Below are 24780 nucleotides of genomic sequence, written 5' to 3' on the forward strand. Positions count from 1 at the left end.
CCCAAGGTAAATTTTTAACATTTTGGGATATTATCCTTTCAGGCTTATTTTTTTTTTTTTAATTAATGAAAGTTTTTTTTTTTTTGAGATGACCCCAGATTGAGATAACTACTCACTTACATCAATTAATATGTCAAGAAATTAAGTACAGGATGTCATAGGCAACATAGCGATGAAACAAAGTAGTAGAATTTAGTGATAGCCTACTCACAGGAGTGGAGAAGTGGTGCCTTTAGCGTGTCAGTGGAAGCTGCCTTTTCACTCTCAGCAACTGAAAGCTCTGCCAAATCCAGGGTAGATTGAGATAACTACTCACTTACATCAATTAATATGTCAAGAAATTAAGTACAGGATGTCATAGGCAACATAGCGATGAAACAAAGTAGTAGAATTTAGTGATAGCCTACTCACAGGAGTGGAGAAGTGGTGCCTTTAGCGTGTCAGTGGAAGCTGCCTTTTCACTCTCAGCAACTGAAAGCTCTGCCAAATCCAGGGTACAGAGATTACTGAAAGGCACACACCTCCATACCTAACATAGTGCCTGGCACATAGAGATGCTCTTCTTTTAGTCACTAAAGGAGGAGGCATTGATGATAGAGTGGTGAGATTGACAGCAACAGCTTCCCTGAGGAAGGAGGTTAAGCAGGTGACAGTGATGCCAGTTGCTTCACCAGAAGGCTCATGGTCCATCCAAACACCCAGCTAGGGAAAGGAAAGAGCTTGGGAAATTGGGTCTCATACCAGAAGGTCTAAGCTGGAGAAGGACAGAGGTAAAGTTTGGAGAATGATGGACCAAGTGAAAAGAGAGGAAAAGGTTAAGCCAGAGAGGGCAAAGTGACAGTTAAGATTTCAAATGTAGACCGCTTCTGGATTGTGGTGAGGGCCAACAGGGTTGGAAATGCAGTTTTAAAATGGAGTAAAGGAGGTTATAGGGGTTGAGGTCAGAGAACTTTGATTCTTCCTTTTTGGATGAGTGATCTTAGGTGAGCACTGAAGAGGTAGAGAAGATGACACTTAGCCAGGTGCCAAAAGTTGTCAGGGAATATGGGAGACTGATCAGGATGTGTGTATATCCTAAGTGACAAGGAGAAACAGATGATGGAGTTTTATCTGAGTGAAAAGCCATGTTTTAAAAAAAGGACAGTGGAAAGATAAGGTTTAGAATGTAGGTGTATAAGCAATAGAAGAGTATTTTGTTCTCTGAAGAATATAGAAGAGTATTTTTCTTATTTAAATCAGGCTGCTGAGAAAACTTTCTGTGACCAGCATGAGCCTGTATGGGAATCTGTTTACAGTGAAGGTCAAAGTTCCACTGGGAACAGTGGAAAGGGTTGGGACAGAATTCACAGATGAGAGGATGGGTTGTTGGGGAGGAGGCTCAGAGCTGTGTGAGGATGAGAATTGAGAGGATAGATGGCCTAGGATGGAGTTGTGTGAAAAGGAGAAAATTACTTCATAAACAGTCTCATGGACTGAATTAGTTTATTCTGCTTTACTTAAGAGATCTAATTATAATTTCACTATCTTGGCTTCATTTCTCAGATATGCAAAAATGTGATTTAATTTTTTTTCAAAATTACATTCTTATATTTTAAATATGTAAGCAGTACATGATCATTTTTTAAAATAAGGTTACTAAGTAAAATGGGAACAATAAACCTCAAAATTTCTTGAAATCCCACTACCCAGGGACATCATTTTTTGGTATATATTCCTCCAGACTTTTTCTCATTTAAGCATATTTATGTTTATTTAATTTTTGAAAATATACTGCGTATATTGCAGTTAGTTGCCTGCTTTTAAAAAAAATATAACAATACCTAATAGATATCCTTTGTCAGAATAGGTAGATTGCTGCCATCATTTTTAGTTGTTAGAGTAATCCATTATAGGACTACACCATATTTAGTTAATAATCTATTATTGGGCTTTTGAATACTTTCTATTTTTTTTTTTATTATGAATAAGGCTAGAAAGAAAAACCTGTGTGTACAACTTGGCATATTTATCTGATTCTTTCATTTGGGTACATTTCTAGGAGTTTTCAAGGTCAATAGTGTACTTTTGGTTTCATTTCTTTTTTGTTTTTCATAATTTAGTATTTGACTGAAAAATCCTTTTTGTGTTGATAATTTGGGGACATGTTTAAACATATTTGGTAAACAGCGGAAAATCATTGAGATAGGTGTATAATGTTTGTAAGTTAACAATTTACCATTTATTGATAGATATTTAATAGATTTTCCCCCCAGGTAGGTAAACCAAAAGCATTAGCTTGCAAATCTTTAGGTTCTCTTCTCCCAAGGGGATTGTGCATTTAGGACTTAGGCAGTGGAATTGAGATAATTATAAAAATTGTTTAAGCTCTAAGTTAATGATGTCTTCAGAATGCATGGAAATGATTAACACAGTTTTCTTTGATTACTTTTTTTCCAGGTGATTCATGGCAGGGGACATGGAAGGATTCTGTTCGTCCATTCATGACACCAGTGTCTCTGCTGGGTTCAGGGCACTGTATGAGGAGGGATTGCTTCTTGATGTCACTCTGGTTATTGAAGATCATCAGTTCCAGGCTCATAAAGCACTCTTGGCCACCCAGAGTGATTACTTCAGAATTATGTTTACTGCAGACATGAGGGAACGAGATCAGGACAAAATTCATTTGAAAGGTCTAACTGCTACTGGTTTCAGCCACGTTCTTCAGTTTATGTACTATGGAACTATAGAACTGAGTATGAATACTGTTCATGAGATTCTTCAGGCTGCCATGTATGTTCAACTTATAGAAGTGGTGAAGTTCTGCTGCTCTTTTCTATTAGCGAAAATCTGCTTAGGGAATTGTGCAGAAATTATGAGACTCTTAGATGATTTCGGTGTAAACATCGAGGGAGTCAGGGAGAAGCTGGACGCCTTTCTGCTAGACAATTTTGTGCCACTCATGTCCAGGCCCGACTTCCTGTCTTATCTGAGCTTTGAGAAGCTCATGTCTTATTTGGATAATGATCATCTGAACAGGTTCCCAGAGATAGAGCTGTACGAGGCTGTGCAGTCTTGGCTGCGGCATGATAGAAGACGCTGGAGACATACCGATACCATCATTCAGAACATCAGGTTTTGTTTGATGACCCCATCCAGTGTTTTTGAGAAGGTTAGTGCATTTGAAAGCAATAGACAGGATTCATCATTGAGTTAAAGCAATATGTCTTTATAGATAAGATTGTTAGGCGGGGTAAGGGGCCAAAAAGAATGAATAGTTTATAAGAATGGTTTATGTATAAGAAGTCTAATTTGTTGTAGATTCATTTAGCTTTTTTAAAACACATTTTCTGGGCGAGAGATAAACCAGGTAGGTAGTGGAATAGTTTGATTTTAATTGTGAAGCATACTTATTTAGCCTAAAATATTAGAAGTTTGGTTTAGCTTTTCACAAAGTAATTAAATCTGAACTGGGTCAGGCTGGTTCTCTTTTTTAAAAAGTTAAGTACCACATGCTGAAATTAGAGTTGAGGAATTTTATAGTTCTGAATGATAAGCATTAATAGTTTCATATTCCTCTAAAATGTAGTAAGGAAACAAAATAGCTCTTGAAAACCAAGAGACCCAAGTGGTGACTTTCTTCCCTGCTCTTACCTAGTTCTGTTTTTCCCCCTGTTTGAGCACACTAACTAAATTTAACCATGAAAACTCTGTTTATGTCTAAACCTGTCATTTTGGCATTTCTAAACAAATACACTATAAATCCTCTATTTACATTGATCAAACATCTCTGAACATTTTACCATGTAACGGTTCTGCTATCTTTAAAATAGTCTTTTTCCAAAACAACTTTGGCGTTTTTACATGTAATAATTTTTCATTTTTGTATCAGTCTCACTTGTGATCCTTTCTTGCCCAAAGGAGAGAAAGCAGTTTCAGTAATTGCATAACTTAATTGGTTTCTAATCACGTGGTTACCTCTGGGGCTCTGTTTACCTCTTGCATCTTTTCTTCTTTCTAGAAAGCACACTTAAAGCTTTGGTCGACACCCTTCATGTTAAACAGTTCTTCATCTTTAGTTACTAGATCTGGTGATAAAAATATAATATTTGCAAAGGAGGGGTGTTTATACCATCTGAAAAATAAACAAATTTGCGCCTTCGAATAACACTCAGCAGCCTGACATGTTTTTTTCCCCTCTGAAATACTGTGAAATACCATTAACTTATACATTTAATAGAGAACTCAATTTTATGGGATTTTATCTTTAGTCTCAAAATGTACTGATAAGGCAGAAATAATTGAAACTAAAAAATACATTTCTTAATTATTTTTGTTCAGTGATAGTCAGCTCCACACTATGTAAATCATTTGTCTGTTTTGATTTTTTTTCCTTCTACTGTTTTTATTGCTCTATTTCCCCGGGGAATCCTGTTTTGTCTTTATACATTGAATGCAAATGCTTTTCCATTACTAAAACAAACAAAAACCCTCCAACTAGATGGAAGTACGTGTGAAATAGAAAATAAAATTTCCCCTCTAGTGGGACAATAAGGTGGATAATTGATAGCAGTAAATGACTTTTAAGTACTGAGCTGCAGAGCCTTTTTATATTCCAATTATCAGTTTAGGGTAGTCAATAGTGACAGCAGCTGGGCTGAAAGTTAATACCATTGGGTAGTTTTGTAAATGGTACAAAAACATTGATTGTATCTTCTGATGGATTGTTTGCATACACAGCATAGGAGGTGATTATTACCCATTGGCCAGGTATTGTGAATCTCATCAGAATGAAAATGTTGTTAAGGCTTCCTTCTTGAATTAATTTCTTAGGAAAACTTAATAAGGCCCTGGCCACAGAGAAATCTTTCAGTTTGATTTTAATAATACTGGTAAGATAAATGGAAGGTAGTTAGTGATTCTTGTCTTTGCAGTGTACAAGAGTTAATGTTTATCAAAGGAATCTATGGCTTTCTAAATGTTGAGAAACACTAAGTCAGATTTGAGACCTGATCTCTAGAAATAAAACTTCAGAAACCAAACTGAAATGGAAATTTTGCTTGGAAAATAAGAATTTGGACTATTTTACACCATACTATTTTGAGCTCCTTGAAAATGGGACCCATCTATTTTTCCTGTGCTCAGCACACTGCAGGTCTCAAGGCCATTTTAATATCCATTATATATGCTCAGTGCCAGAAAGGGCACAGAAGTAAAGACCTGTTACATCAGTGCTGGTCCTTTTTTAGTATGAGAATCTGTGGGCAAAAGGGTAGGTAGTTTTGATTTGTGATAATTATCCTATTTGCTGAAATTTAGAAAAATGGAATATTGATAAGTACTTTTTAGCTTTAATTTTTTTTAAAAGCTTTGTATTATGAGACTTTCTAAACATACAAAAAAGCTAAAAGAATGGTAAAGTAATAACCCGTTAAACATACCTTGTAGGTTAATAGTTGTTACCGTTCTGCCACATTAGCTTGAGCTAGCTGGATAGGTAGAGGGTGTGTATGCCTTTATGTAAAGTTTTTGTTTTTTTGCTAAACCATTTCAAAGAAAGCTCTAGACGTTATGATGCTTTGTTCTTAACTACTTCAACAAGCCCATCTCATCTCCCAAGAGTGAGGATTTTATCTACATAACCATAATACCATTGTTGAAATTAAGTCATTCCTTAACATTATGTAATATCTACTCCATTTTCTGATTTTCTCAGTTGTCCCAAAAATGTTTTTTGTTTTTTTTTTGGTTTTTTTGTGTGTGTTTTTTTGTTTTTTAGGATTTAATCAAGGTTCATGTACAGCACATTTGGTTAGGTCTCTTAATCTAGAATTATCTCTCCTTTTTCTTGTTTATGATGAGGATGTTCAAACATACAAAAAGTTGAGAGTAGTATAATGAATGCCTATATAGCTGTCACCTTGATTCAAGAACTGTTAACATTTTACCATATTTGCTTTATGTGTAGACTTTTTTCTTTCCTGAACCTTTGAAAATAAGTTTCAAACATCATGACATCTCATTCCTAAATACTTAACATGCCTATCCTCAGAATAAGGACTTTTTTCTACTCAAGTCTAATGCCATTCCACTAAGAAAATTAACAATAAGATCCTAATATCATCTAATAGCTAGTTCATATTCAAGTTTTTCCAGTTGTCTCTAAATTGCCCTAGAATCCAGTCATGATTTATGCATTGCTTTTGGTAATCATGTCTGTCTAATCTTTCTTAATCTAAAACAGTCCCCCACCTTTTTTTTTGGAGACAGATCAGATCACTGATTATTTTAGTGTGTTCCACATTCTGGACTTATCAGATTATTTCCTTGTGTTGGTGTTAACTTAGTTCCTCTATTCCTTATATTTCCTGTTAACATCCACTTTTTAGCATCATGTTTTTTCAGGAACAATTACAGGAAAATATTGTTGCAATGCCAGAGAAAGTCTTGGAAAACCATTTAGCAACTGATCAAACTTACAATTTACCATTGTTTTTTTGTATAAGGCTAAATAAATAGCCCAATCCTATGACTAAAATCATCAAGAATTTTATTCACAAAAAAATGATTTTATTCATAGTATTCCGTGTTGTTTCTTTTAGATTTATAAAATTTCCCTCATTTTTAAAAAAAATTTAGAGCCTTTCCATTCAATTTATTAGGATCAAAACTAGCTAAAGTGTCAAAATTAAAAGATTATTCATTTTTTTTGAGAGGCAACAAGCATTTATTTGAGACCCCAAAAAGGAGTAGCTATTCAGGGAAGCATTGATTCAGGTAGAAGAAAGATTATTTATTCTTATACAAAAATTAGTGTGTATCTGTGACTCTAGAACTGCGCTGTTCAATATGGTCTTCACTTGTGGTTATCGAATACTTGAAATGTGACAAGTCTGAATTGAGATTTCAAAGCTTATGAAGACCAAATAGATATAAATTACCTTATTACTAATTTTTATATTGATTACATGTTCAAATGACATTTTGGATTTATTGGGTTAAATAAAATAAAATCAATTTCACTCTTTTACTTTTTAAAATGTGGCTACTAGAAAGTGTAAAATGACATCTTTGGCTCGCATTTGTGGCTCAGATTGTATTTCCGTTGCACAGCGCTGCTCTAGAAATTCAAGGAGTGAGTTGTTCCTTAGAAACTCTGAGTATTCATACAATAAACAGCCTTTCTCATATTTAACCCCTCTCCTGGATTCCCAGCCTTTAGAAATGTTCTGTATAGTTTAGTGTTAAATGAATTTTACCTACCTAGCTATTCTTGTGGAATGGCTGATGAAGATAACGAGTATATAGCATCTCTTGGTCAGGACCCTTTCCCTGGCCTCATGAAAAGCCATTGAACAAAGCTTGGTGAAGGAACCTGTGGAGATTTTAATTCTTCCTTTGGTAGTAACCGTCAGATCTGAGTGAGCAGTGGCTTCATAGTGCGGGAAGGGGGCATTCTGCCTCTCCCCAAGGAATAGACCCCACTGATTCCAGGGACCCGAATTATGGCCTCTAGCCATGCTGAAATCTTTGGAGTTTTTTTTCCAATATCTTTTCCTGTAGTGCTCTACTGGATTTTCTCCCCAGCTGAAAACAAGACTGTCTTAACTTTTGTACCGCATATTCCAGACTACCAGATTTCCTCACTGAGTTCCTTAGAGGCAGTGATTCTCCTTATCTGAACACCTTATGTATGCCAGGCCATGTAACGAGTACTTTACACATAGGTAGACTCTACAGGCTACCTCCATTTTATAGATAAGAAAACAGGCTCAGAGAGGTTAGGAACCTTATCCCAGAACAACTGGCACTGTCCAGACTAGAACCCGGGTCTGTTTGCCTCTTGGTCCAAGGGCTTCCTGTTAGAGCCGCCAGGGTAGAGAAAAGGACCCCGAGGTGCAGTAAGCATGCAGTTAACCCTGTGGCTCAGCTTGGGTTGTTTTAGAAGTTGTTATAGAGTTGTGAAAATTCTAAGGTGTCGGCATGAACTAAGCAGCCTAAGAAATTTAATGGCACTGAAAAAAGTAAGATGTGGGAAAAAGATGTGAAAGCACAATTCTAGGATTTTCACCATATAATAAAAGCTGAAAATTTAAGGATCTTGCCCTTTTGACATAGTTGTTTAAGAGTTCTTAGGATTTGTTTTATCTATAGTGGATTCCCAGTTTTAAAACTAGACTTTGGTTTCAGTTTTTACTTACGCAAATGTCTGTGGCATGTATTTTTTTTCTAGCTCTGTTGGTCTTTGCCTCTGTTAACAGAGATAAGGCCTGACATTTGTCTTTCTGAATTTCAGTGATGTGAAGATTTAAATAGTTTAAACTTTGCTCTCTTGGTCTTTTGGTTTTTAAAAAACAATTACTTTTTTATGAAGTAAATGTATATTTGGCAAAATGCATAATATACTTGACTTTTATGCAGAAAAGGTCTTTTTAGCAAAAGTTTTAGTTAAATTATTCATTGAAATAGCCATATGTTGATTCTTTTGTACAGTGAATTTTAAAACTTGAACCCAGGGCATCTTCAGTATCATAAATATGCATAAGATAAGAGTCAGGGTACCAATTATACCCTTAGAAATTGTATTATTCGTAACCATAAAATCTTACAGTTTTTCAAAGGGGAAGAAAATCTATTCTGAATCCTGTAAAGGTAAAAACACATTTGTTCAGTTTGTATTTAAGATTTTATAGTTAATTTTTCATTGTTTATTAAGGAAGCAGATTATACAGATGTTTTCTGCTTTATTCCATATATTTTGTTTTATAAGCTAGCTCATGATATTCAAGCTCCCTAGTGTGATTTGTTAAATGTAATTCTCCATATCTCCCCAAATTGGATTTATATAACTTTTAAAGAGCGAAGCTAATGTTTTAATGAAAAGAATGTTAATTCTCTTTCACTGATAACATATTTGGATTTAACAAATTATATATCCATTTTATAAGTTTATTAATAATATTAAGTAAATATTTATTTTGCATTTATTAAGCTTAAAAAAGGATATTTAAAACTTTGAGATAAAAATGATAGTCTCCTAAAAAAGATAACTCTATTACTAGTGAAAATCCTAGAATCAGAGTAAAAATTAATGCTTCTGAAAAGCTTTCTAACACTTAGAAAAATAAATGTCTTTTACTTAAGGAGCAGAATTTGTGGCCTTAAAAGCTACCTTTTAAAATGGGGATAAGGTGTCCTGGACTTACTTTGAAACTGATAGAATTCAGAGATTACAAATTAAGCATCCAAATATACCTTGGATATCTTACTAAGAATGTAGTAGCTCTCAGAACTGGTCTTCACAAAATGCTGATAGTCTTCCAAATACTTTCTCTCTTAGCATTGTCCATTTATATAGCATTAACAATGACTGTGACCCATGAGGAAATTTATTCAGGGTGGTGTAATATTCTAGTTAATTGAGGCACAACCCCCTAATGAAATTGACTTGGCTACGTTGCTTCTGTGTAAAATGTAGGTGTCACATACCCTACAGAATTCCTCCACTTATGCATTGTAATGTGTTTTAACTAATCTAGCACTTGACTGATCCAAAATTTCTGTCTAGGAATTAACCATTAACTGAAATGTTACCACAGTTTAGCGACAAACTGGAAAATTTATTTCTAATAACTTCAACTATAGCCAGACAGATCTAGAAGAAAAATCAGAAATTTCCCTCTAACTCTCCCAATTTTTGAAGTACATGAGAAACATAAGCAGTGCTATATTTGACAATCAAAATATTTTTTAGAAGGACAGTAACTTGGGATTCAAATGTGAAATTTGATTAGAATTTCTAATAAGCTTGAGTTGTTTTTGAAAAGGTTTAAAATCCCCTTCATGTATTAACTGGAACTTGTACAGCTATAAACTTGAAATTGCTTAAATTAACATCAGCTCACTTGCCCCTTGGCATGAAGGCACAGAGATTAGCAGGTTTTCTGGAAACTAGGTCAATGGGGTAAGCGTCCTTTCTCAGTTAATGTCTTATGTCTTTTTCTGCATCAGTCTCCTTTTTGCCTCCCCAGCCCCATGGACTTGCATGATTATAATTAACACATGTGCAGTTCTTTAAAAATCACCCAAAGTGTTTCTCAGGTTTTCTTCCTTTTATGTATAGATGGAGAATAGAATACTCTTAATTTTTACCTTGGACTTGCGTTCACTCCCGGTACACAGAGGTTCCTGGAGAGTGCTGGTAATCTAGGGTGTGGACTGCTATTAGAATCCCTGAGAAAGATTATCTCAGAGGGTATATTAAGCTGGCAGGAACCTGTTGCAAATAGGAGTTTAAAATTTTAGTCTTACTTGATGATTTTTCCTTTTAAATAAAAGGGTGATTAAAACAAAAGCATAGAATTGGAAATTAACTATGGAGTAAATAAAAGGAAAGGAAGATATGGAATGGGGACAGCTATATTGTAAAAGAAGAAAACCTTTTTAATAAATTGTAAAAAAGAAAGCAAATGATAAGCGGAAATTGGAAAGGATCAGAGAAGTCAGAAAATGACTAGAGAAAAGGCTAGGACTAGGAAAGGAACAAAGGAAAATATTAAGATTTTTAGGCTTTAAAGTTTGATTCTCAAATTTAAAATTTACCCAGAAAATGTTACATTTGTCATAGGTAAGCATTGGTCATTCAGAAGTGTTTTAGGGTTAAACCTTTGATTTGGCTTTCTTTCTGCCTTACCATATTTATAGATAAAATATTTACATGGATGAGAGTATTTCCATAAACAGAAAAGAATTCTAAAATTTAGTTGTATTGTGTAAATATTAGTATAATCAGATAATGAGATGGTTCTTAAGGTTTTTTTGAAAATTATTTTCTACCTTTTAGGTTTGTGCACTCTAATTTCCAGTGGTGCTCTATTACTATTGCACCAAAATTAGAAGGAAATTAGACTTTCTAATAAGCACATTTATTTTTGAATTAAATATTTTTTACTCTATAGAAAAGTTGAAGGGATAGAGGATTAACCAAATTGTGCTGAAACTCTTATTAGAATATTGTTCCGAGGGGGCCTCCCCCTTGCCTCCATTTACCCTGGTTGCTTAACTTCTGAAGTTTTTGAACTCTGGCCTGCTAGAAGAGAGGATGGGTAAATCCTTATTAAAAATTTGTCTCTGCCATTTGGTATTTGACTGCAATTAGAGTATTACTGAGAGGATTTGTGCTTAGCAGGAACTGATTTTTTAAATAGCCTTATCTCTGGTCATTAACTCAGTTTTTCAGGACAAAGGGATTAATTAAAGGCATTTTGCACTTAGCTTTTTTTGTGATAATTTTGTTTCACATAAATTAATATGAGCTTCAGTTCTGAGCATGGTTTTATAAATAGACTTCTCATACCAGGGTAGATGCTTTTGCAATACAACATATATAACGACTGCTCCACATTTTACTGAATATCAAAATTTTATCAAATGTAGCTATAGTTCCCAAAGATAGCATTTGTTTTCACACTAAAGCCCCATGATAGTAACTGCTTTGTTTCTGGATATTTCTTTTGAGGAGATTGGATCATGGAGAAGAGATGATAAAACTGACAGCCAGTACTCAGTCTTTCTTCCCCATGATACCTTATACTCATCATTCCAAAAATTAGGTTAGCATTTTTGAATGTAGGAAGGGCCAGAGAAGTCTGTTTATGCAGCTGACTCCTGTCAAAAGGAAATCTCCAAACTAGAGGCTTGTCCACGGCCTAAGATCTGGGATCTTGAGTTCTGGGGTTATTTCTGCCCCCAGTACTGCCCTCCCCCACTGATGGATAAACTAATAAAAGGCATTTTGGTTTTTTGGTTTAGTATATTGGGCATTTACAAATCATTTTGAAAGGTGAAACAGCTGATAATACCTTCAGTTGGCTGACCGAAAGCCTAAAATAATTTTAGACTAGCCAATTTTAGTAGATATTTAAAATTGCAGATTTTTAATCAAATAAAGGTAGTGAGCTCTGTAGAAATGCTTGTTTTAATTATATTGCCAGTTCCATTTTAATTCTCAAAATTTACAAATTACCTTTAAAGGTTAAAAATTTAATAAATGGATTATATACTATTTTGACAGTGAAGGGAGAAACATGGAATTTTTGCTCAGTGGTAATGGCTAGCTGTTATTTCTTTGACTTAATATGTTTACAGGAACCGTAATCAAAATTTTTCATATTTTCTTTACACGCATATGTGCATGCACATAATTACATTAAATTAAAAGATTAAAGGAGGAAATGGCCAATTTAAAATTTTTAGATGACTTTTTAAGAGACAATACATGCTTTCATTTTATATTCAGAATAAGATAAAATGCTTTTCATAATACAATTTTTAAAACAAGACAGCTTTTTTAATCCTATGAAAAGATAAGGAAAGTAGTTCAGAACATGAAAGGAATGTCATTCTTCCCATATCTTTCTTTTGAGAGCACCCAATATACAGATAGTTTAACTGTTACATGAGGAGCAAATGATGAGAGAAATGGTTTCTCTATGAAAAGATGAGCCCCACATTTATTTTTGGACAGCTCTTTTCATTAATGCATTTTAAATCATTCCATTTACATAGGTTTTTCAGCCTTCCGCCTTTTGTTTTTAAGCAGAGTATATCTGTAATTTTTCCAGGATTATCAGAGAGGCATTCATTTCCCATTTCTATAGTGGAAGAAGAAACTAGTTATGCTTATTGCTATTGTGTGGGTTTAGAGGAAAATTGCAGCAGTAAATAGCTCTGGGAAAAGGGCAGGGTAGATCTAGAACTTCTGAACCTGGCAGAGAGTAGTAGGAGTTCAGTTTCTTCGGTTAGGTCTTTTAGGGTATAACTAGTGATCTCAAGAGGCGCAGCTTCCACTGTCAGAGACTTAGAGGTTGAACAGCCTGCATGCAGATAGGTAGCTTTGATTTGGACTTGAACATAGAGTTGAAATGAGTTTTGGAAACTCTTTGGAACCTTGGTTTCAAAAGAGCACAGTGGAATGGAGAAGAGGACAAAGGGACCTGAAAATTGGGTATAAAATGAAAGATAGGAAAATGACTCTTAAGAAGCAGTTAAGCTGGCTCTGTTTGATGGGATCTGCAAGAGCAGAGGGTTGGTAGATGGAAGGTCATTACAGGTCATTTTCCTAGTCCTAGTGCTCCTGATAGATGGTCACACCTGGACTACCTCCCATGGTAGAACGTTCACTGACTCCAGATGTAGACAGTCCTTGACTTGGGAAAATATGTACCTATACTTGTTTTATACTGTAGTCTCTGTAAAAAAGCTAAATATAGACCCTTATGGAACCTAAAAAGGGCAAGTCCCCCAGAAGCTCACTGATAACCTGTGTTGTCCATGTATACATTTTCCCCTGCATCTACTGCCGACTAAAATAGTTCATTTTTATTTTTTGAGAATATTGTATATACTATTATGCAGTTTCTGTCATTTGACATTTTGAATGTCTGTGTTAGTGCATATGGATTAACCTCATTCTTTTTAGTGACTACTACATACGGTATATACTAAAGTTTATTCAACCGACGTCTTATTGATAGATACTTGAGTTCCCAGTCTTTGTGCTCTTAAAGATAATGCAATGAACATCCATTATCTTGACAGCTCTAATTACAAAGCTTTTCCTTATACTGGCCTAAAATCTTCCTCCTAACTTCCGCTTACAGGTCCTGAAAACAGTTGCCATCTTTTTTCCAGATATGTTCCATTTTGTCAATGTCTAGAATGTAGTGATGGAACCGAACGCTGTCTTGGTTGTGGTTTCACCCGAATGGAAAGCATGGGATTGTCTCTTCTTTTAATTCAGTCCGTGATTTTTATTAGCTTTTAAGGCTGTCATTTCACGTCGTTAGTTCATATTGAGGATAGAGTCAGTTAAAGCTTGACATTTGGAGTTCGTGGATCCCTGGAGCATCTGGCAAAAGCTGTAGACTTATCACCACTTCACTCTGACCCCTCAAATGCATTAACACAATTATTGCTGCAACTTCAGGTGATTCATGGGCCCCCAGCCTTTCTCGTTTATGATTAGACTTTGTTGATTGCTCTGTTGAAGTCATAGGTTCTCTCACTCTCTACCAGTGCTATAACATCATCAAAAATTAAACTAGAAACAGCCAGTCTTGGCTTTACTTGGTGAGTCTGTGCTGCCTCCTAGTGTGTCGTGCTTTCTTATTGGCAAGTGCTAAACTATTTTTTAACAATCCAGGATCATCCTCAGGCTAACCAGTTTGTAGTTGGGAAATTTGTCTGGCTTCTACTCCTTTCCCATTCTTCATGATTCCATACAGATTACGGAAAGCAATTACACAGCCTTATCTGTGAAGCCTCTCAGGATCCCAGGATGTGATTTGTGAGATCAAATGACTTGAACTCTGTGAGAATATCTAGCTGGTTTTTCTTTTTTTTCTCTTAGCTATCTTGGGTTTAAGTTTCTTCTTAGTCATTGTATTTGATCTTCAGATTGGAAAGAATAAAACATTCTTAGCTGAGAATGGAAATAAAATAGGAGTAAGGCTATTTCTCTTTGTCTTTGTTAATATTACATTTAAACCTGTGGGGAGGGGTGCTTCAATTTTTCCTCTTACTTTAGCCTCTAAAATGCTGTTCAATATTTGGCACTTTGTAAAATCACAGTTCATCCTGGGGCTTTAGCCTCATTCACAATATTCTTACAGCTCCATTCCACTAATACTTGTTTTATGTGCCTGTTTTCTTTCTTTTTACCATCTGTTGTAAGTGGTTTTTTAACATCTGAATTCCAGAAAGCTCTCTGTGCAGCACATCAGATTTTTTAGATACTTTCCCCTTTTCGTCCCCTTATCAGTGTGTTTGCAATTATGCAGTGAGCATTATGCTTTTGAGAGCTTCCAAGTCTTCTCGAGCTTCTTTACACAGTTTCCGATCTTGGAATTGATTCTCATTTTCCTTTGGAAAACTTGAATTCTATGATCCGTATGATAGATTCTTTGTATTTAGAACAATTATACTACCTTTTCTTTGAAAGGGGTCATTAGGCTAATTCATCAAACATATTGTTTTAATAAGTGAGTATGTCATTTAAAGAGTTTTCTAAAGAATATTGGAAGCTGTGTTGGAAATTGAGCTTTGGAGCAGGATTGTCCTGGGTCAATAGATTGCAGCTCTACTGGTTTTAGTCGTGCAAACAATTTGGGCATGTTGACTTAACACTCTAAGCCTCGGTCTTGTCATCAGGAAAACAGGGATGATTATTGCTCTCTCATGGAAGGAATACTTTAACACGAGATGTTACACTTAAAGCACCCAATGCAGTAATGTCAGTTTTCTCTCTTTTACTTGGTTAAGCAAGGAATTCTCAACCTTTTTTGTGCTGTTTACCCCTTTGCTAGTCTGGTGAAACCCATGGAAGGACCCCTTCTCAGAAGAATGATTTTAAATGCATAAAATAAAATGCTTAGGATTACAAAGGAAACCAATGATATTGTAATACATTTATCAAAATACTTAAAAATTTGTGATGCTTACTGTTTCAAACACTTTTTTTTGGACTAAGATGGGGAGTGAATGAGAAAGATAGGAAGGAAGGAAGAAAAAAGGAAGGGAAGGACAAAAAGTTCATAAGTATATATGTCTAGTTTTGACTTCCTCCCAAACTGTCATTTCAGATTTCCAACAGGCTTTCCACCTCAGCATCTTACCAGCAATTCACATTTATCACCAGTGAACTAGAATGCCTCTCCCAAACCACTTCGTCTGCCGTTTCCGTTATTAACACCACTCTACCTGTCACCTCGAGTCTGAATCCTCGAATCACATTTGAGTCCTCACTTTTTCATCCTATCCATACTTCAAATCAGTCATGTACTTCTGTTGACTTTATCTCTACAATATCTAATTTCTACCATCCAATTTTAAGACTCTCTTATCTCATCCTTGTCTTTATGATACAGGCTTGTCCTGCTTGGTCTTCAACTTCCTACCTCTTTCACAGAGTGTCCCTCGAGTGTTTTAGGCCAGGTCAACATGTTCTTTATCTAAAGTTCCACAGCACTCACAAATGCGCTGTGCAGCCTCACACCTAACCGTCAGCTGACTCATTTACTTATTGATAAATGTGTATTTGTTCTCATTTTCCCAAATATATTCTAAGTTCTTTAAGGAAACAGACCACATCTTATGTTTATTTTTTTTTAAATATCCCTATAGCATTAGCACAGCACTTAAAAGTGCTTCATAAGATCTTAGTAATCATCTTGATTAGGTAGTTCCAGCTCCAAAAACAAAAAGGAAAAAAAAATTGACCTTTTTCTTGTCAATCGAATTGTTACTGTAGGAGTTGATATCAGACCAAGTCTTTATGTCAAAAACCTGAGAATTTTGTGTATGTTTTTTACTAACTCACTAACTTAATTCCCTAAATTATTCAGTCATGGCTGTTCTTTAAGAAAACCATAGTCTTGGTTTTCTCTACTGTGAAACCTCTATTTGTCCTCTTAGCCACCACTTGTAGCCCAGGGCCTGACATAAAATAGGTGATTAATACATTTTGTTAGAGAAGTTTAGCTTGTGCTTGGAAAGTAACCTGTTTACTTTAAAAAGCTTGGGGACTGCATGGATTATTAAAGATACAGATTGCAAAAACATAAAGCTTTGTAAAAAATAAAGCTTGTGATCTTAACAGGAAAAGCTGTTTTAGTAAAGTATGCCTAAAATCTTACACTAATCAGTGGGCTTTGATGTTTTGTTTGCCATCAATGTTCTTTCTTTTAATTAAATTCTTTTACTTATATTCTTAGGTTAAGACATCAGAATTTTATAGATACTCCCGACAGCTGCGCTATGAAGTTGACCAAGCACTGCATTACTTTCAGAACGTTCACCAGCAGCCTTTGTTAGATATGAAATCAAGCCGCATCCGCTCTGCCAAACCCCAAACTACAGTATTCCGAGGCATGATTGGACATAGCATGGTTAACAGTAAAATACTACTCCTGAAGAAACCAAGAGTCTGGTGGGAACTGGAAGGCCCCCAAGTACCTCTACGCCCGGACTGCCTTGCCATTGTCAATAACTTCGTGTTCTTGTTGGGCGGGGAAGAACTGGGCCCAGATGGCGAATTCCATGCTTCTTCCAAAGTGTTCAGGTATGACCCAAGACAAAACTCTTGGCTCCGGATGGCTGACATGTCTGTACCTCGTTCAGAATTTGCAGTTGGTGTTATTGGGAAGTTTATTTACGCTGTAGCAGGAAGAACCAGAGATGAGACTTTCTATTCAACAGAGAGATATGACATCACCAATGATAAATGGGAATTTGTGGATCCTTATCCAGTTAACAAATATGGACATGAAGGGACAGTGCTCAATAACAAGTTGTTCATCACCGGCGGAATCACGTCATCTTCCACCTCCAAACAAGTGTGCGTGTTCGACCCCAGTAAAGAAGGAACCATAGAACAACGGACCAGGAGAACTCAAGTAGTTACCAACTGCTGGGAGAATAAGAGCAAAATGAATTACGCAAGATGCTTTCACAAGATGATTTCTTACAATGGCAAGCTTTATGTCTTTGGTGGTGTCTGTGTGATCTTGAGGGCCTCTTTTGAATCTCAGGGCTGCCCTTCCACAGAAGTGTACAACCCAGAGACTGATCAGTGGACCATCTTGGCATCCATGCCAATTGGAAGAAGTGGCCATGGCGTGACTGTGCTGGACAAACAAATAATGGTTCTTGGAGGCCTTTGCTACAACGGTCATTACAGCGATTCCATTCTCACTTTTGATCCCGACGAAAACAAATGGAAGGAAGATGAGTATCCACGGATGCCCTGCAAGCTGGATGGTTTACAAGTATGCAATCTGCATTTTCCAGAATATATACTGGACGAGGTCAGACGTTGCAATCAATGACTTTTTTTCCCTCAAGAAAAGCCAAACATAAAATTTGTGACAAAGTAGTTAATTAAAAACATAAAGCAAAACCTCACCAGTTTTACTATCAAAGCCATTGGTCTAATAGCGTAAAAAAGTTTCATTCTGTGCTAGCATCCTTTTTTTTTTCTTTTTAGTGGCCTCAAACTCATGCAATAAGTTAATTCAAAGTGCTAGCTCTTGAAACTACTTCCAGAAGCAGTTTAATCGAACGATCCACTTATCTGGGAAGTTGACTTTATGCTTTAAACATTTCTTTCAGATGTCAGCGTAGGAGTCATGCATCTTCTAAGAGAAGACCTGATAAGTGTCACTTGATGTAATTTCAGTTTCTATCTCGATCTGAAATCTTTTTGAACATTTATTTCAGCATATTTCAGTCCGTTAGACCTTTTGGTTTTACTGTTTAAGTTTAAAACTCAACCTTTTTGCATGGCTTTTTGCTGAAATGCAAAAATATAAATTTTCTACAAAATTAACTTTTTATATTCAAAACACTATTTCTAAGCTGCCTTCTCTTATCTGCATTGTGTTAGTGAAAGCATATCCATACTTGCATACATCTTATGACTATATAAGGCACATCCCCTTTTATGCGTGGTTAGGATTCTATATTTTTAAGCTAGTGCACTTGCACACACGGTTTGCCATACTTGTTGAATTTTAGATGTAATGTCTTTTCATGTATTAACATTTTTAGAAAGTTAAAATAACTGGAGTCCTCATTTGGTATCAGAGTAGCCTATCTTCAGTCCATACTGATTCAGTAATATTTGAACTCTTTATATTCCTGAAACATGTATGGATTTAGGAAAACTAACATTTTATATTTTACTTTCAAAAGTAAACGTTAGTGTTCCTTATCGATGTATGTCTTGTTGAAAATGTTTTTCTTTGCAGTCTGTTTAATGTTACCTGTTTTTAGTGAGAATCGCAGTGGTATATGACAAGCCCTGGCCCTGCAGCGTGAAAGCACTTTTAAAGAGAATTTAGGTAATACCAGACTCCTAAATAAAGGCCCCTTAAAAGTAAGTGCAACTCCCATTCTTTACATTCAGTAAAGCTGCTGCATCTGTTATTGAATGGAAAGTAGCAACTTGTGGAAAATTTGAGCTCAGTTTTGACTTAGAGGTAAGGAATGGAATTATCTTAACTGGTCATATCTACTCGTTTATTTAGTACAAAATACTTAGCGGCACTGGGGATCTAAGCCCTCAGCTTTTGTTTTATTTACTGAAAGCTACTAGCATGAAGGACAGTAATCTCAAAGTTCAGAATGGATCGAGAATAACTGTTTAAAAGTATTTCTGGTAAATGTTTTAGGATTAGCCGCACCTTTCAACTCTTTGAACTCGAAGGACAAACATAGTTGACAAAATTCAGCAAGAATAACCAGGGAATGGCTCATTCAAATTGATGCCATTTTTTCCTGAAGTAGAGCCTATATCTGATATACATTAGATCTACACTGGCAAAACTTGCCAGATCTTAAGATATTGGTGCAATATTGCAATGCCCTCTGTATGGCTGTTGTATAAATTTTCTAGTTTCACTTTTTTTTTTTAAATTCTGCATCTTTTAGCGGGAAATGATACGGTGACCACTTATTGGTTGTTTTTTTTTTTTTTTGTTTTCTTTTTTTTTTTTTTTTTTTTGCTGCTGCACCACTGAACATAAAATGGAAAAGTGAAGTCATGGAAATGTGAAGACTTATTTTTTGTTTTTTTTGCAATTACATTAGACAACTATGAGAAGAAAAAACCTGATCTTAAAACTCCAAAACTGGAGGTGTTTGAGTTTAAGAAACAGTCAGGTACATGAGTAGTTTTTGAAAAAGAAAAACATTGGCATTGGTTTTAGAAATCAAGTTAATAATCTTCTTTTGTATATGAGACTTAAATTTTTATTAAATGATTCTATCATTTACTTTGTTTCTAAAAGTGAAATTTGATACCATTTCTCTTGGTAATATGGGTGAAAATTTTTTTTCTACATTTTAAAAATCATTTCTAATTTTACTTATGAAAAGTAGGATTATGTTAGTTAATTTTTTTTCTAATATATTAGTTGGTTTAGTGTTTCGTATGTGTGCTGTCTTGCTTTAAAGAAAGTAACGATAATGTCTTCATCATTTTCCTCATTGTTGTCTTTTGCTGGCAAAGACCGAGACAGGTACCCCATTAGGCTTTTACACTCCAGTGGTGGTTCTCTTTAATTGCTTTGATGTGACTTCATAGCCTTTGTTAGGGTAAGATCTGGGCAAACAATCGAAATTCTTGGTCTTCAATTCTAAAGACACAAGGCCAAGGTCAAAGTTCATGTTTTGGAAAATTTCTTGAACTAACTCTGGGTTCACCTTCACACGTAAGTCATGTCTGACCTGATGTTAGCTGTGATCACTTTTGAGCTTTAAGAATAGTTGCTATTGCTTGGGTTCTTCACAAATGTATGAGAAAATTCTGTAGCGCTAATGATTAACTTACATTCCCTTTTCAAACCATGGTTTAATTGCTGAAAGATTTATTTTTGCTAAACTAAACAAAATTTTGTTAAATTTTTCAGAGAATTTTTTTTCAAGTTTTTTTGCGTGCTTCATTTGGAACCATTTTTTTAAATATACATTATATGTGTTCAAAATAGTCATTTTTAAAAAGTTCAGTAAGAAATTTGAAACTATACAGTCCAACTGTTGTGATCTTTGTGTGTTGGTACTCACTTTACATTTTAAATGCCAGACTTTACAAAAGTAGCTGATCTTCATTAACTGCATCTTAATTAGAAACGTTAGTTCTCTCCCATGTCTTTGACCTAAGTTTTGATTTTAATCTGTTTAAAGAAAATCCTTGCACTACAACCTTTTCATAAAATTCAAGGTTCTCACATTGAAAGTTTTATATTGGAAGAAATACTACTGGTTTTTAAAAAGCAAAGCTTAATTAATAGAATTATTAGCTTTTCTTGAGACAGCTTTCTCTGTGTCCTCGTTACTCTGCTCTGTGTGAGTGTTACTATAATTTGTGAAATACTGACTGAGCCCTTCACTTATCTTTTCTAAGCAGCACCTTTGGACACCTCATTCTGGGAAGCCTGCTCGAGTCATAGTAAAGGACACATACATTTGTGTGGGAGAAGTGGTAAAAATTGAGAGTTTTGTCTTAATTACATGAAACTAAGCTTTAAAATATTTTATAACAAATTATTTGAGCTGCATAATCTAAACATGTCAAACGTTCAGTGGGACTATTTTTATATATGTATATGTGGTTGTAGGTCATAACATTTCAGTTTATAATATAAATTGTTATTTCAGTTTATAAGCTATCTCTCAAAAAAGACTAGCTCTTTTGAGAATACATAATTTAAGGTTTTAGACTGAAGTAAAACACAACATAGATGATAGTGTAAATTAGATATAATTGAGGGCTATATGGCAGTAAAACTGCTAGTGCCATTTTTCTTGTTTGCCTATTACACATTTTTGATTTTTTTTGTACTCTGAACATTTTTAGGGATCATACATATGTTTAATCGGATTAGAGTTGGTTTGGGAATAAATATCTTCTAAAAAGAGATTTATCTTAAAAATTAAAGTCCTGAAAAATTTATTGAGAGTTTATAAAGTCAAATATTCAGTAGACATAGACCGGAATAGGTAAACTCATGGAAGTCCTTTTCTTTCAGTATACCAGTATAACTTCGATATTACACAAGTAACATTGAGAGAATGCCATCATCTTTGTTTGTTCCCCCTTACTATTCTTGGATTTTCTTTTTACATCTTTGGGAACAACTACATTAAAAACCTTATTAATCAGTATATCAGTAAGGATTAGGAGTTTGCTTTCTGAAGGAATGTTCCAGTGAGGTGATTGGAGATGTTATTTTCTACCTAACTTGTATATGCCCTATACCTCTTGGGCGTACTTTGTCTATAGAAAAATATTTTGATCTTTAGGTACATTTTGGGCCAGTAGTCAAATAATCCTAGGGCCGATTTAAAAATCTTAGAATAATTTAAGGTTTGCCTTTTATACCTGTTTTGAAAGCCTTTACATTTTTGTCAGGTAATTTTTCCCAAGCCGTGAATATAATCTATTCAAACATGTTTATGCTATCCATTCTGTTTTTAAATTGAAAAAAATGTTAAAAGTGTTTATGAAGAAAAGTTTAAATAAAATATTTTTAATCTTTAAAATATACTTCTTTATCTCTTATTATTTACTATCTTTATATAATCTACCACTTTCAAAGTCACTCATGACTTGATTAGCTGCATCCATTTCGTTTTCCTTCAGCGTGCCAAGGAAGTGCCACAAAAATGTAATTTCTACTGATGCTTTCAGCCACAGATTCAAATGAGAACATTAGAGTGAATTTACACTTACATGCAGTGGAAATTTTATAATGAAGCCAAGTAATTAAAGTTCCACTAACAGTTTTGCAGAATGGAAATATAGAAATGAGAGAAAGCAATTTATAAGCCTCAAGCCTTAGTTTGGTGATTTTTAGGTTTCCTTTAGCATTTTTTCGATTCGTTGTTCTTAAAGGCATTTCTGAAATAAGGGAATAGGCAGGAATGAATCTGCTACATCGCAAGTACTTGGACATAACAGAGACACGTGTGTGTCTCCTTTAAAATGGACTCCTGAGAAACCTCAGCAGGATTCCCTGGATCCTGGCCTCAAGCCACCTTTCCAGCCTCTTTCTCACTGTCACTTCCTACACTCCGTGCTGTTGCGATCTCCGTGTGTTAATTTCCAGCCTCAAATTACTTGCTTGCTTTCCCCTTTCCCTGCTTGCAAAATCCAATTATTTTGCAAAGCCCAACTCAAATGCTCTCCTCCCCTCCAGCAACCTGTTCTCTCCCATTGAATTGTCTCTTCTACACGCAGCACATTTATAGCTCTTATTTCATTTTGTATAAAAGTTGGGTGTAATTCTTTCTCCACAACTAGATCATAGTCTCCTTGGATGAAAGGACCTTCTTTCATTCCTCTTTGCCATCCTCATATATAGCATTATACTTTTTGTACATAAAAGTCACTCAGCTCTAAATGTTTATTGCAGCATATGACAAATTCCACGTGAGTTACAGACATGCTAGAGGCATTCAAGAGAGGGAGATATTTCCCCAGGGGTTTTGTCTCTACTTTCTCCTCAGTCTACACACGCCTTGCCCAATCTCATCCATACCTATAGCTTCACCTACAGCCTTTATTCCGATACCTGTCAAATCTGCATTTCTCAACCCAGAGTTCCAACCATCTCCTGAACATCTCACACAGGTTTTACTGAAATTTCAAACTGAACAAGTGCAAACCTGAATATAGTATTATAGTATCTCCTTCCAAAAACCCTGCCCCTTGTCCTGTAGTCCCTATATTATGATGTGGCCTTACCATTGCCTGGACTCGTTTAAGTCAGGAACCTGGGAATTGTCTACCAAAGCCTCTAAGCCCCTCAGTCCAGCATCTTGGTTCATCCAGTCCTATCAGTTTAAACTTTTACTTGCCTTCTCCTTCATCCATACTGTCCTCGTTCAGGCCCTTGTCATTCTTGCTAGCCTCCTGGAGCTTGCTTTCTGACCTTCTGCCTACCTCCACGATCCATTTTCTGCACTGCTGTCAAGAGGGAGCTTTCAAAAGTAAATCTGATCCTGAATAACAGCCTTTACTAATCTCCCTTCACCTTGAGAAGGATCTACACAAAGCCCTTCGTGTTTTGCTCCCTTTGTACCTGTTCAGTCTCTTATACTCCATATTCTAGCTATGCAAGCTACTCAGAGTTCCCTGAATACACCATGTTTTCTCCAGCCTCTCGACCTTGGTACATGCTCTTCTTCCTTTCCTGGCTAAGCCTTTCTCGGCCTTCAAGAACCAGCCTGGACATCATGGCCTCTGCAAGTCTAACCCTTTGGGCCAGGCTAACTGCCCTTGGTCTTACCAAAGCACCTTGTGGATACCTAGACCCTCACCTCCTCTGACACGACTACAACTGTCTTCTCTATCCCACCCCTTTACTCCTTAGGAAAGATACTGTGTCTTTTCATTTTCTATGAGTCTGATCTAACATCTGGCACATAGTAAGTCCTTAAAAACAGAACCCAGAAACTTGTAAAGTCACCAATGAAATGCTCCTGGTGAGGGGCAGCTAGCTTGATCGTCTGCCAAAATTGACCTCCCCGAGGAATTTCTCTCCATTTCCACTACCAATGCTCCCCATGTCTCGAAGGTTGATGCATGTAGCAATCACACTTGTCAAAAGATTCTTCTTCCCTTAACATCTCCGTATTTCTAATCCAGGCTGAAAATTTTAATTGAAACAGACCAACAGCGGATCATTAATCTCATGAAATGGTCTATAGCGGAAAAAAGTGGTCACAATCTTGAGAAACTACATAAAATTTCTTTTTCTTAGAGAATTTCAACAAACAGCATATTAAAGGCTCTGAGAAGCCACGATGTTAAGTCATTCTGATTTTCTTTAGCTCAAGCATTCGACCTTGAGTGTTCTTGCAAAAGGCTAAGGAATGTGTGAAAGAAAACAAGTATAGAACAGCAGTAATCCAGGTACTCTGCTCTACAAAACAGGACTTCATCCTGCAGATCCACTTAGTTTCAAGGCTGAAGTTAACATTTTGCTAAGGTGACATCACCCTGGGGATTTCACATCCCAAGGTCGCACCTTCTCTCCCCAGGAGTAGGATGAATTTGTATAATTATTTGTACATCTTGTATAGTTTAAAGAGCAGGACTTCCAGAATGGTCAAGTAAGGAGCTCAGCAAATCCTCTCCCCTAAAAAGCAATGATAAAACTGAACAAATTTGTCAAAGAAATAGACTGGAACTTGACCAAAGGCATAAAAATTGAGAAGCATTTATTCAAGAAAATGTACAGA

At 35.7% G+C, this 24780-nt stretch overlaps 1 protein-coding gene across 3 annotated transcripts in view; it reads left to right on the forward strand.

Moving 5' to 3' along the window:
* KLHL15 (kelch like family member 15) overlaps nucleotides 1–19440 on the forward strand; it is a 30630-nt gene extending 11190 nt beyond the window's left edge. For all 3 annotated transcript variants that reach the window (XM_025046619.1, XM_006911603.3, XM_025046620.1), the window contains 2 exons: nucleotides 2437–3148; nucleotides 16749–19440. In XM_025046619.1, the coding sequence (XP_024902387.1) occupies nucleotides 2444–3148; nucleotides 16749–17861 (1818 nt within the window). In that variant the 5' untranslated portion in view covers nucleotides 2437–2443 and the 3' untranslated portion in view covers nucleotides 17862–19440. The remainder of the gene's footprint in view (nucleotides 1–2436; nucleotides 3149–16748) is intronic.
* Nucleotides 19441–24780: the final 5340 nt, after the last annotated feature.

This window comes from Pteropus alecto, unplaced genomic scaffold (genome assembly GCF_000325575.1).
Source record: "Pteropus alecto unplaced genomic scaffold, ASM32557v1 scaffold23, whole genome shotgun sequence".
Lineage (NCBI taxonomy): Eukaryota > Metazoa > Chordata > Mammalia > Chiroptera > Pteropodidae > Pteropus > Pteropus alecto.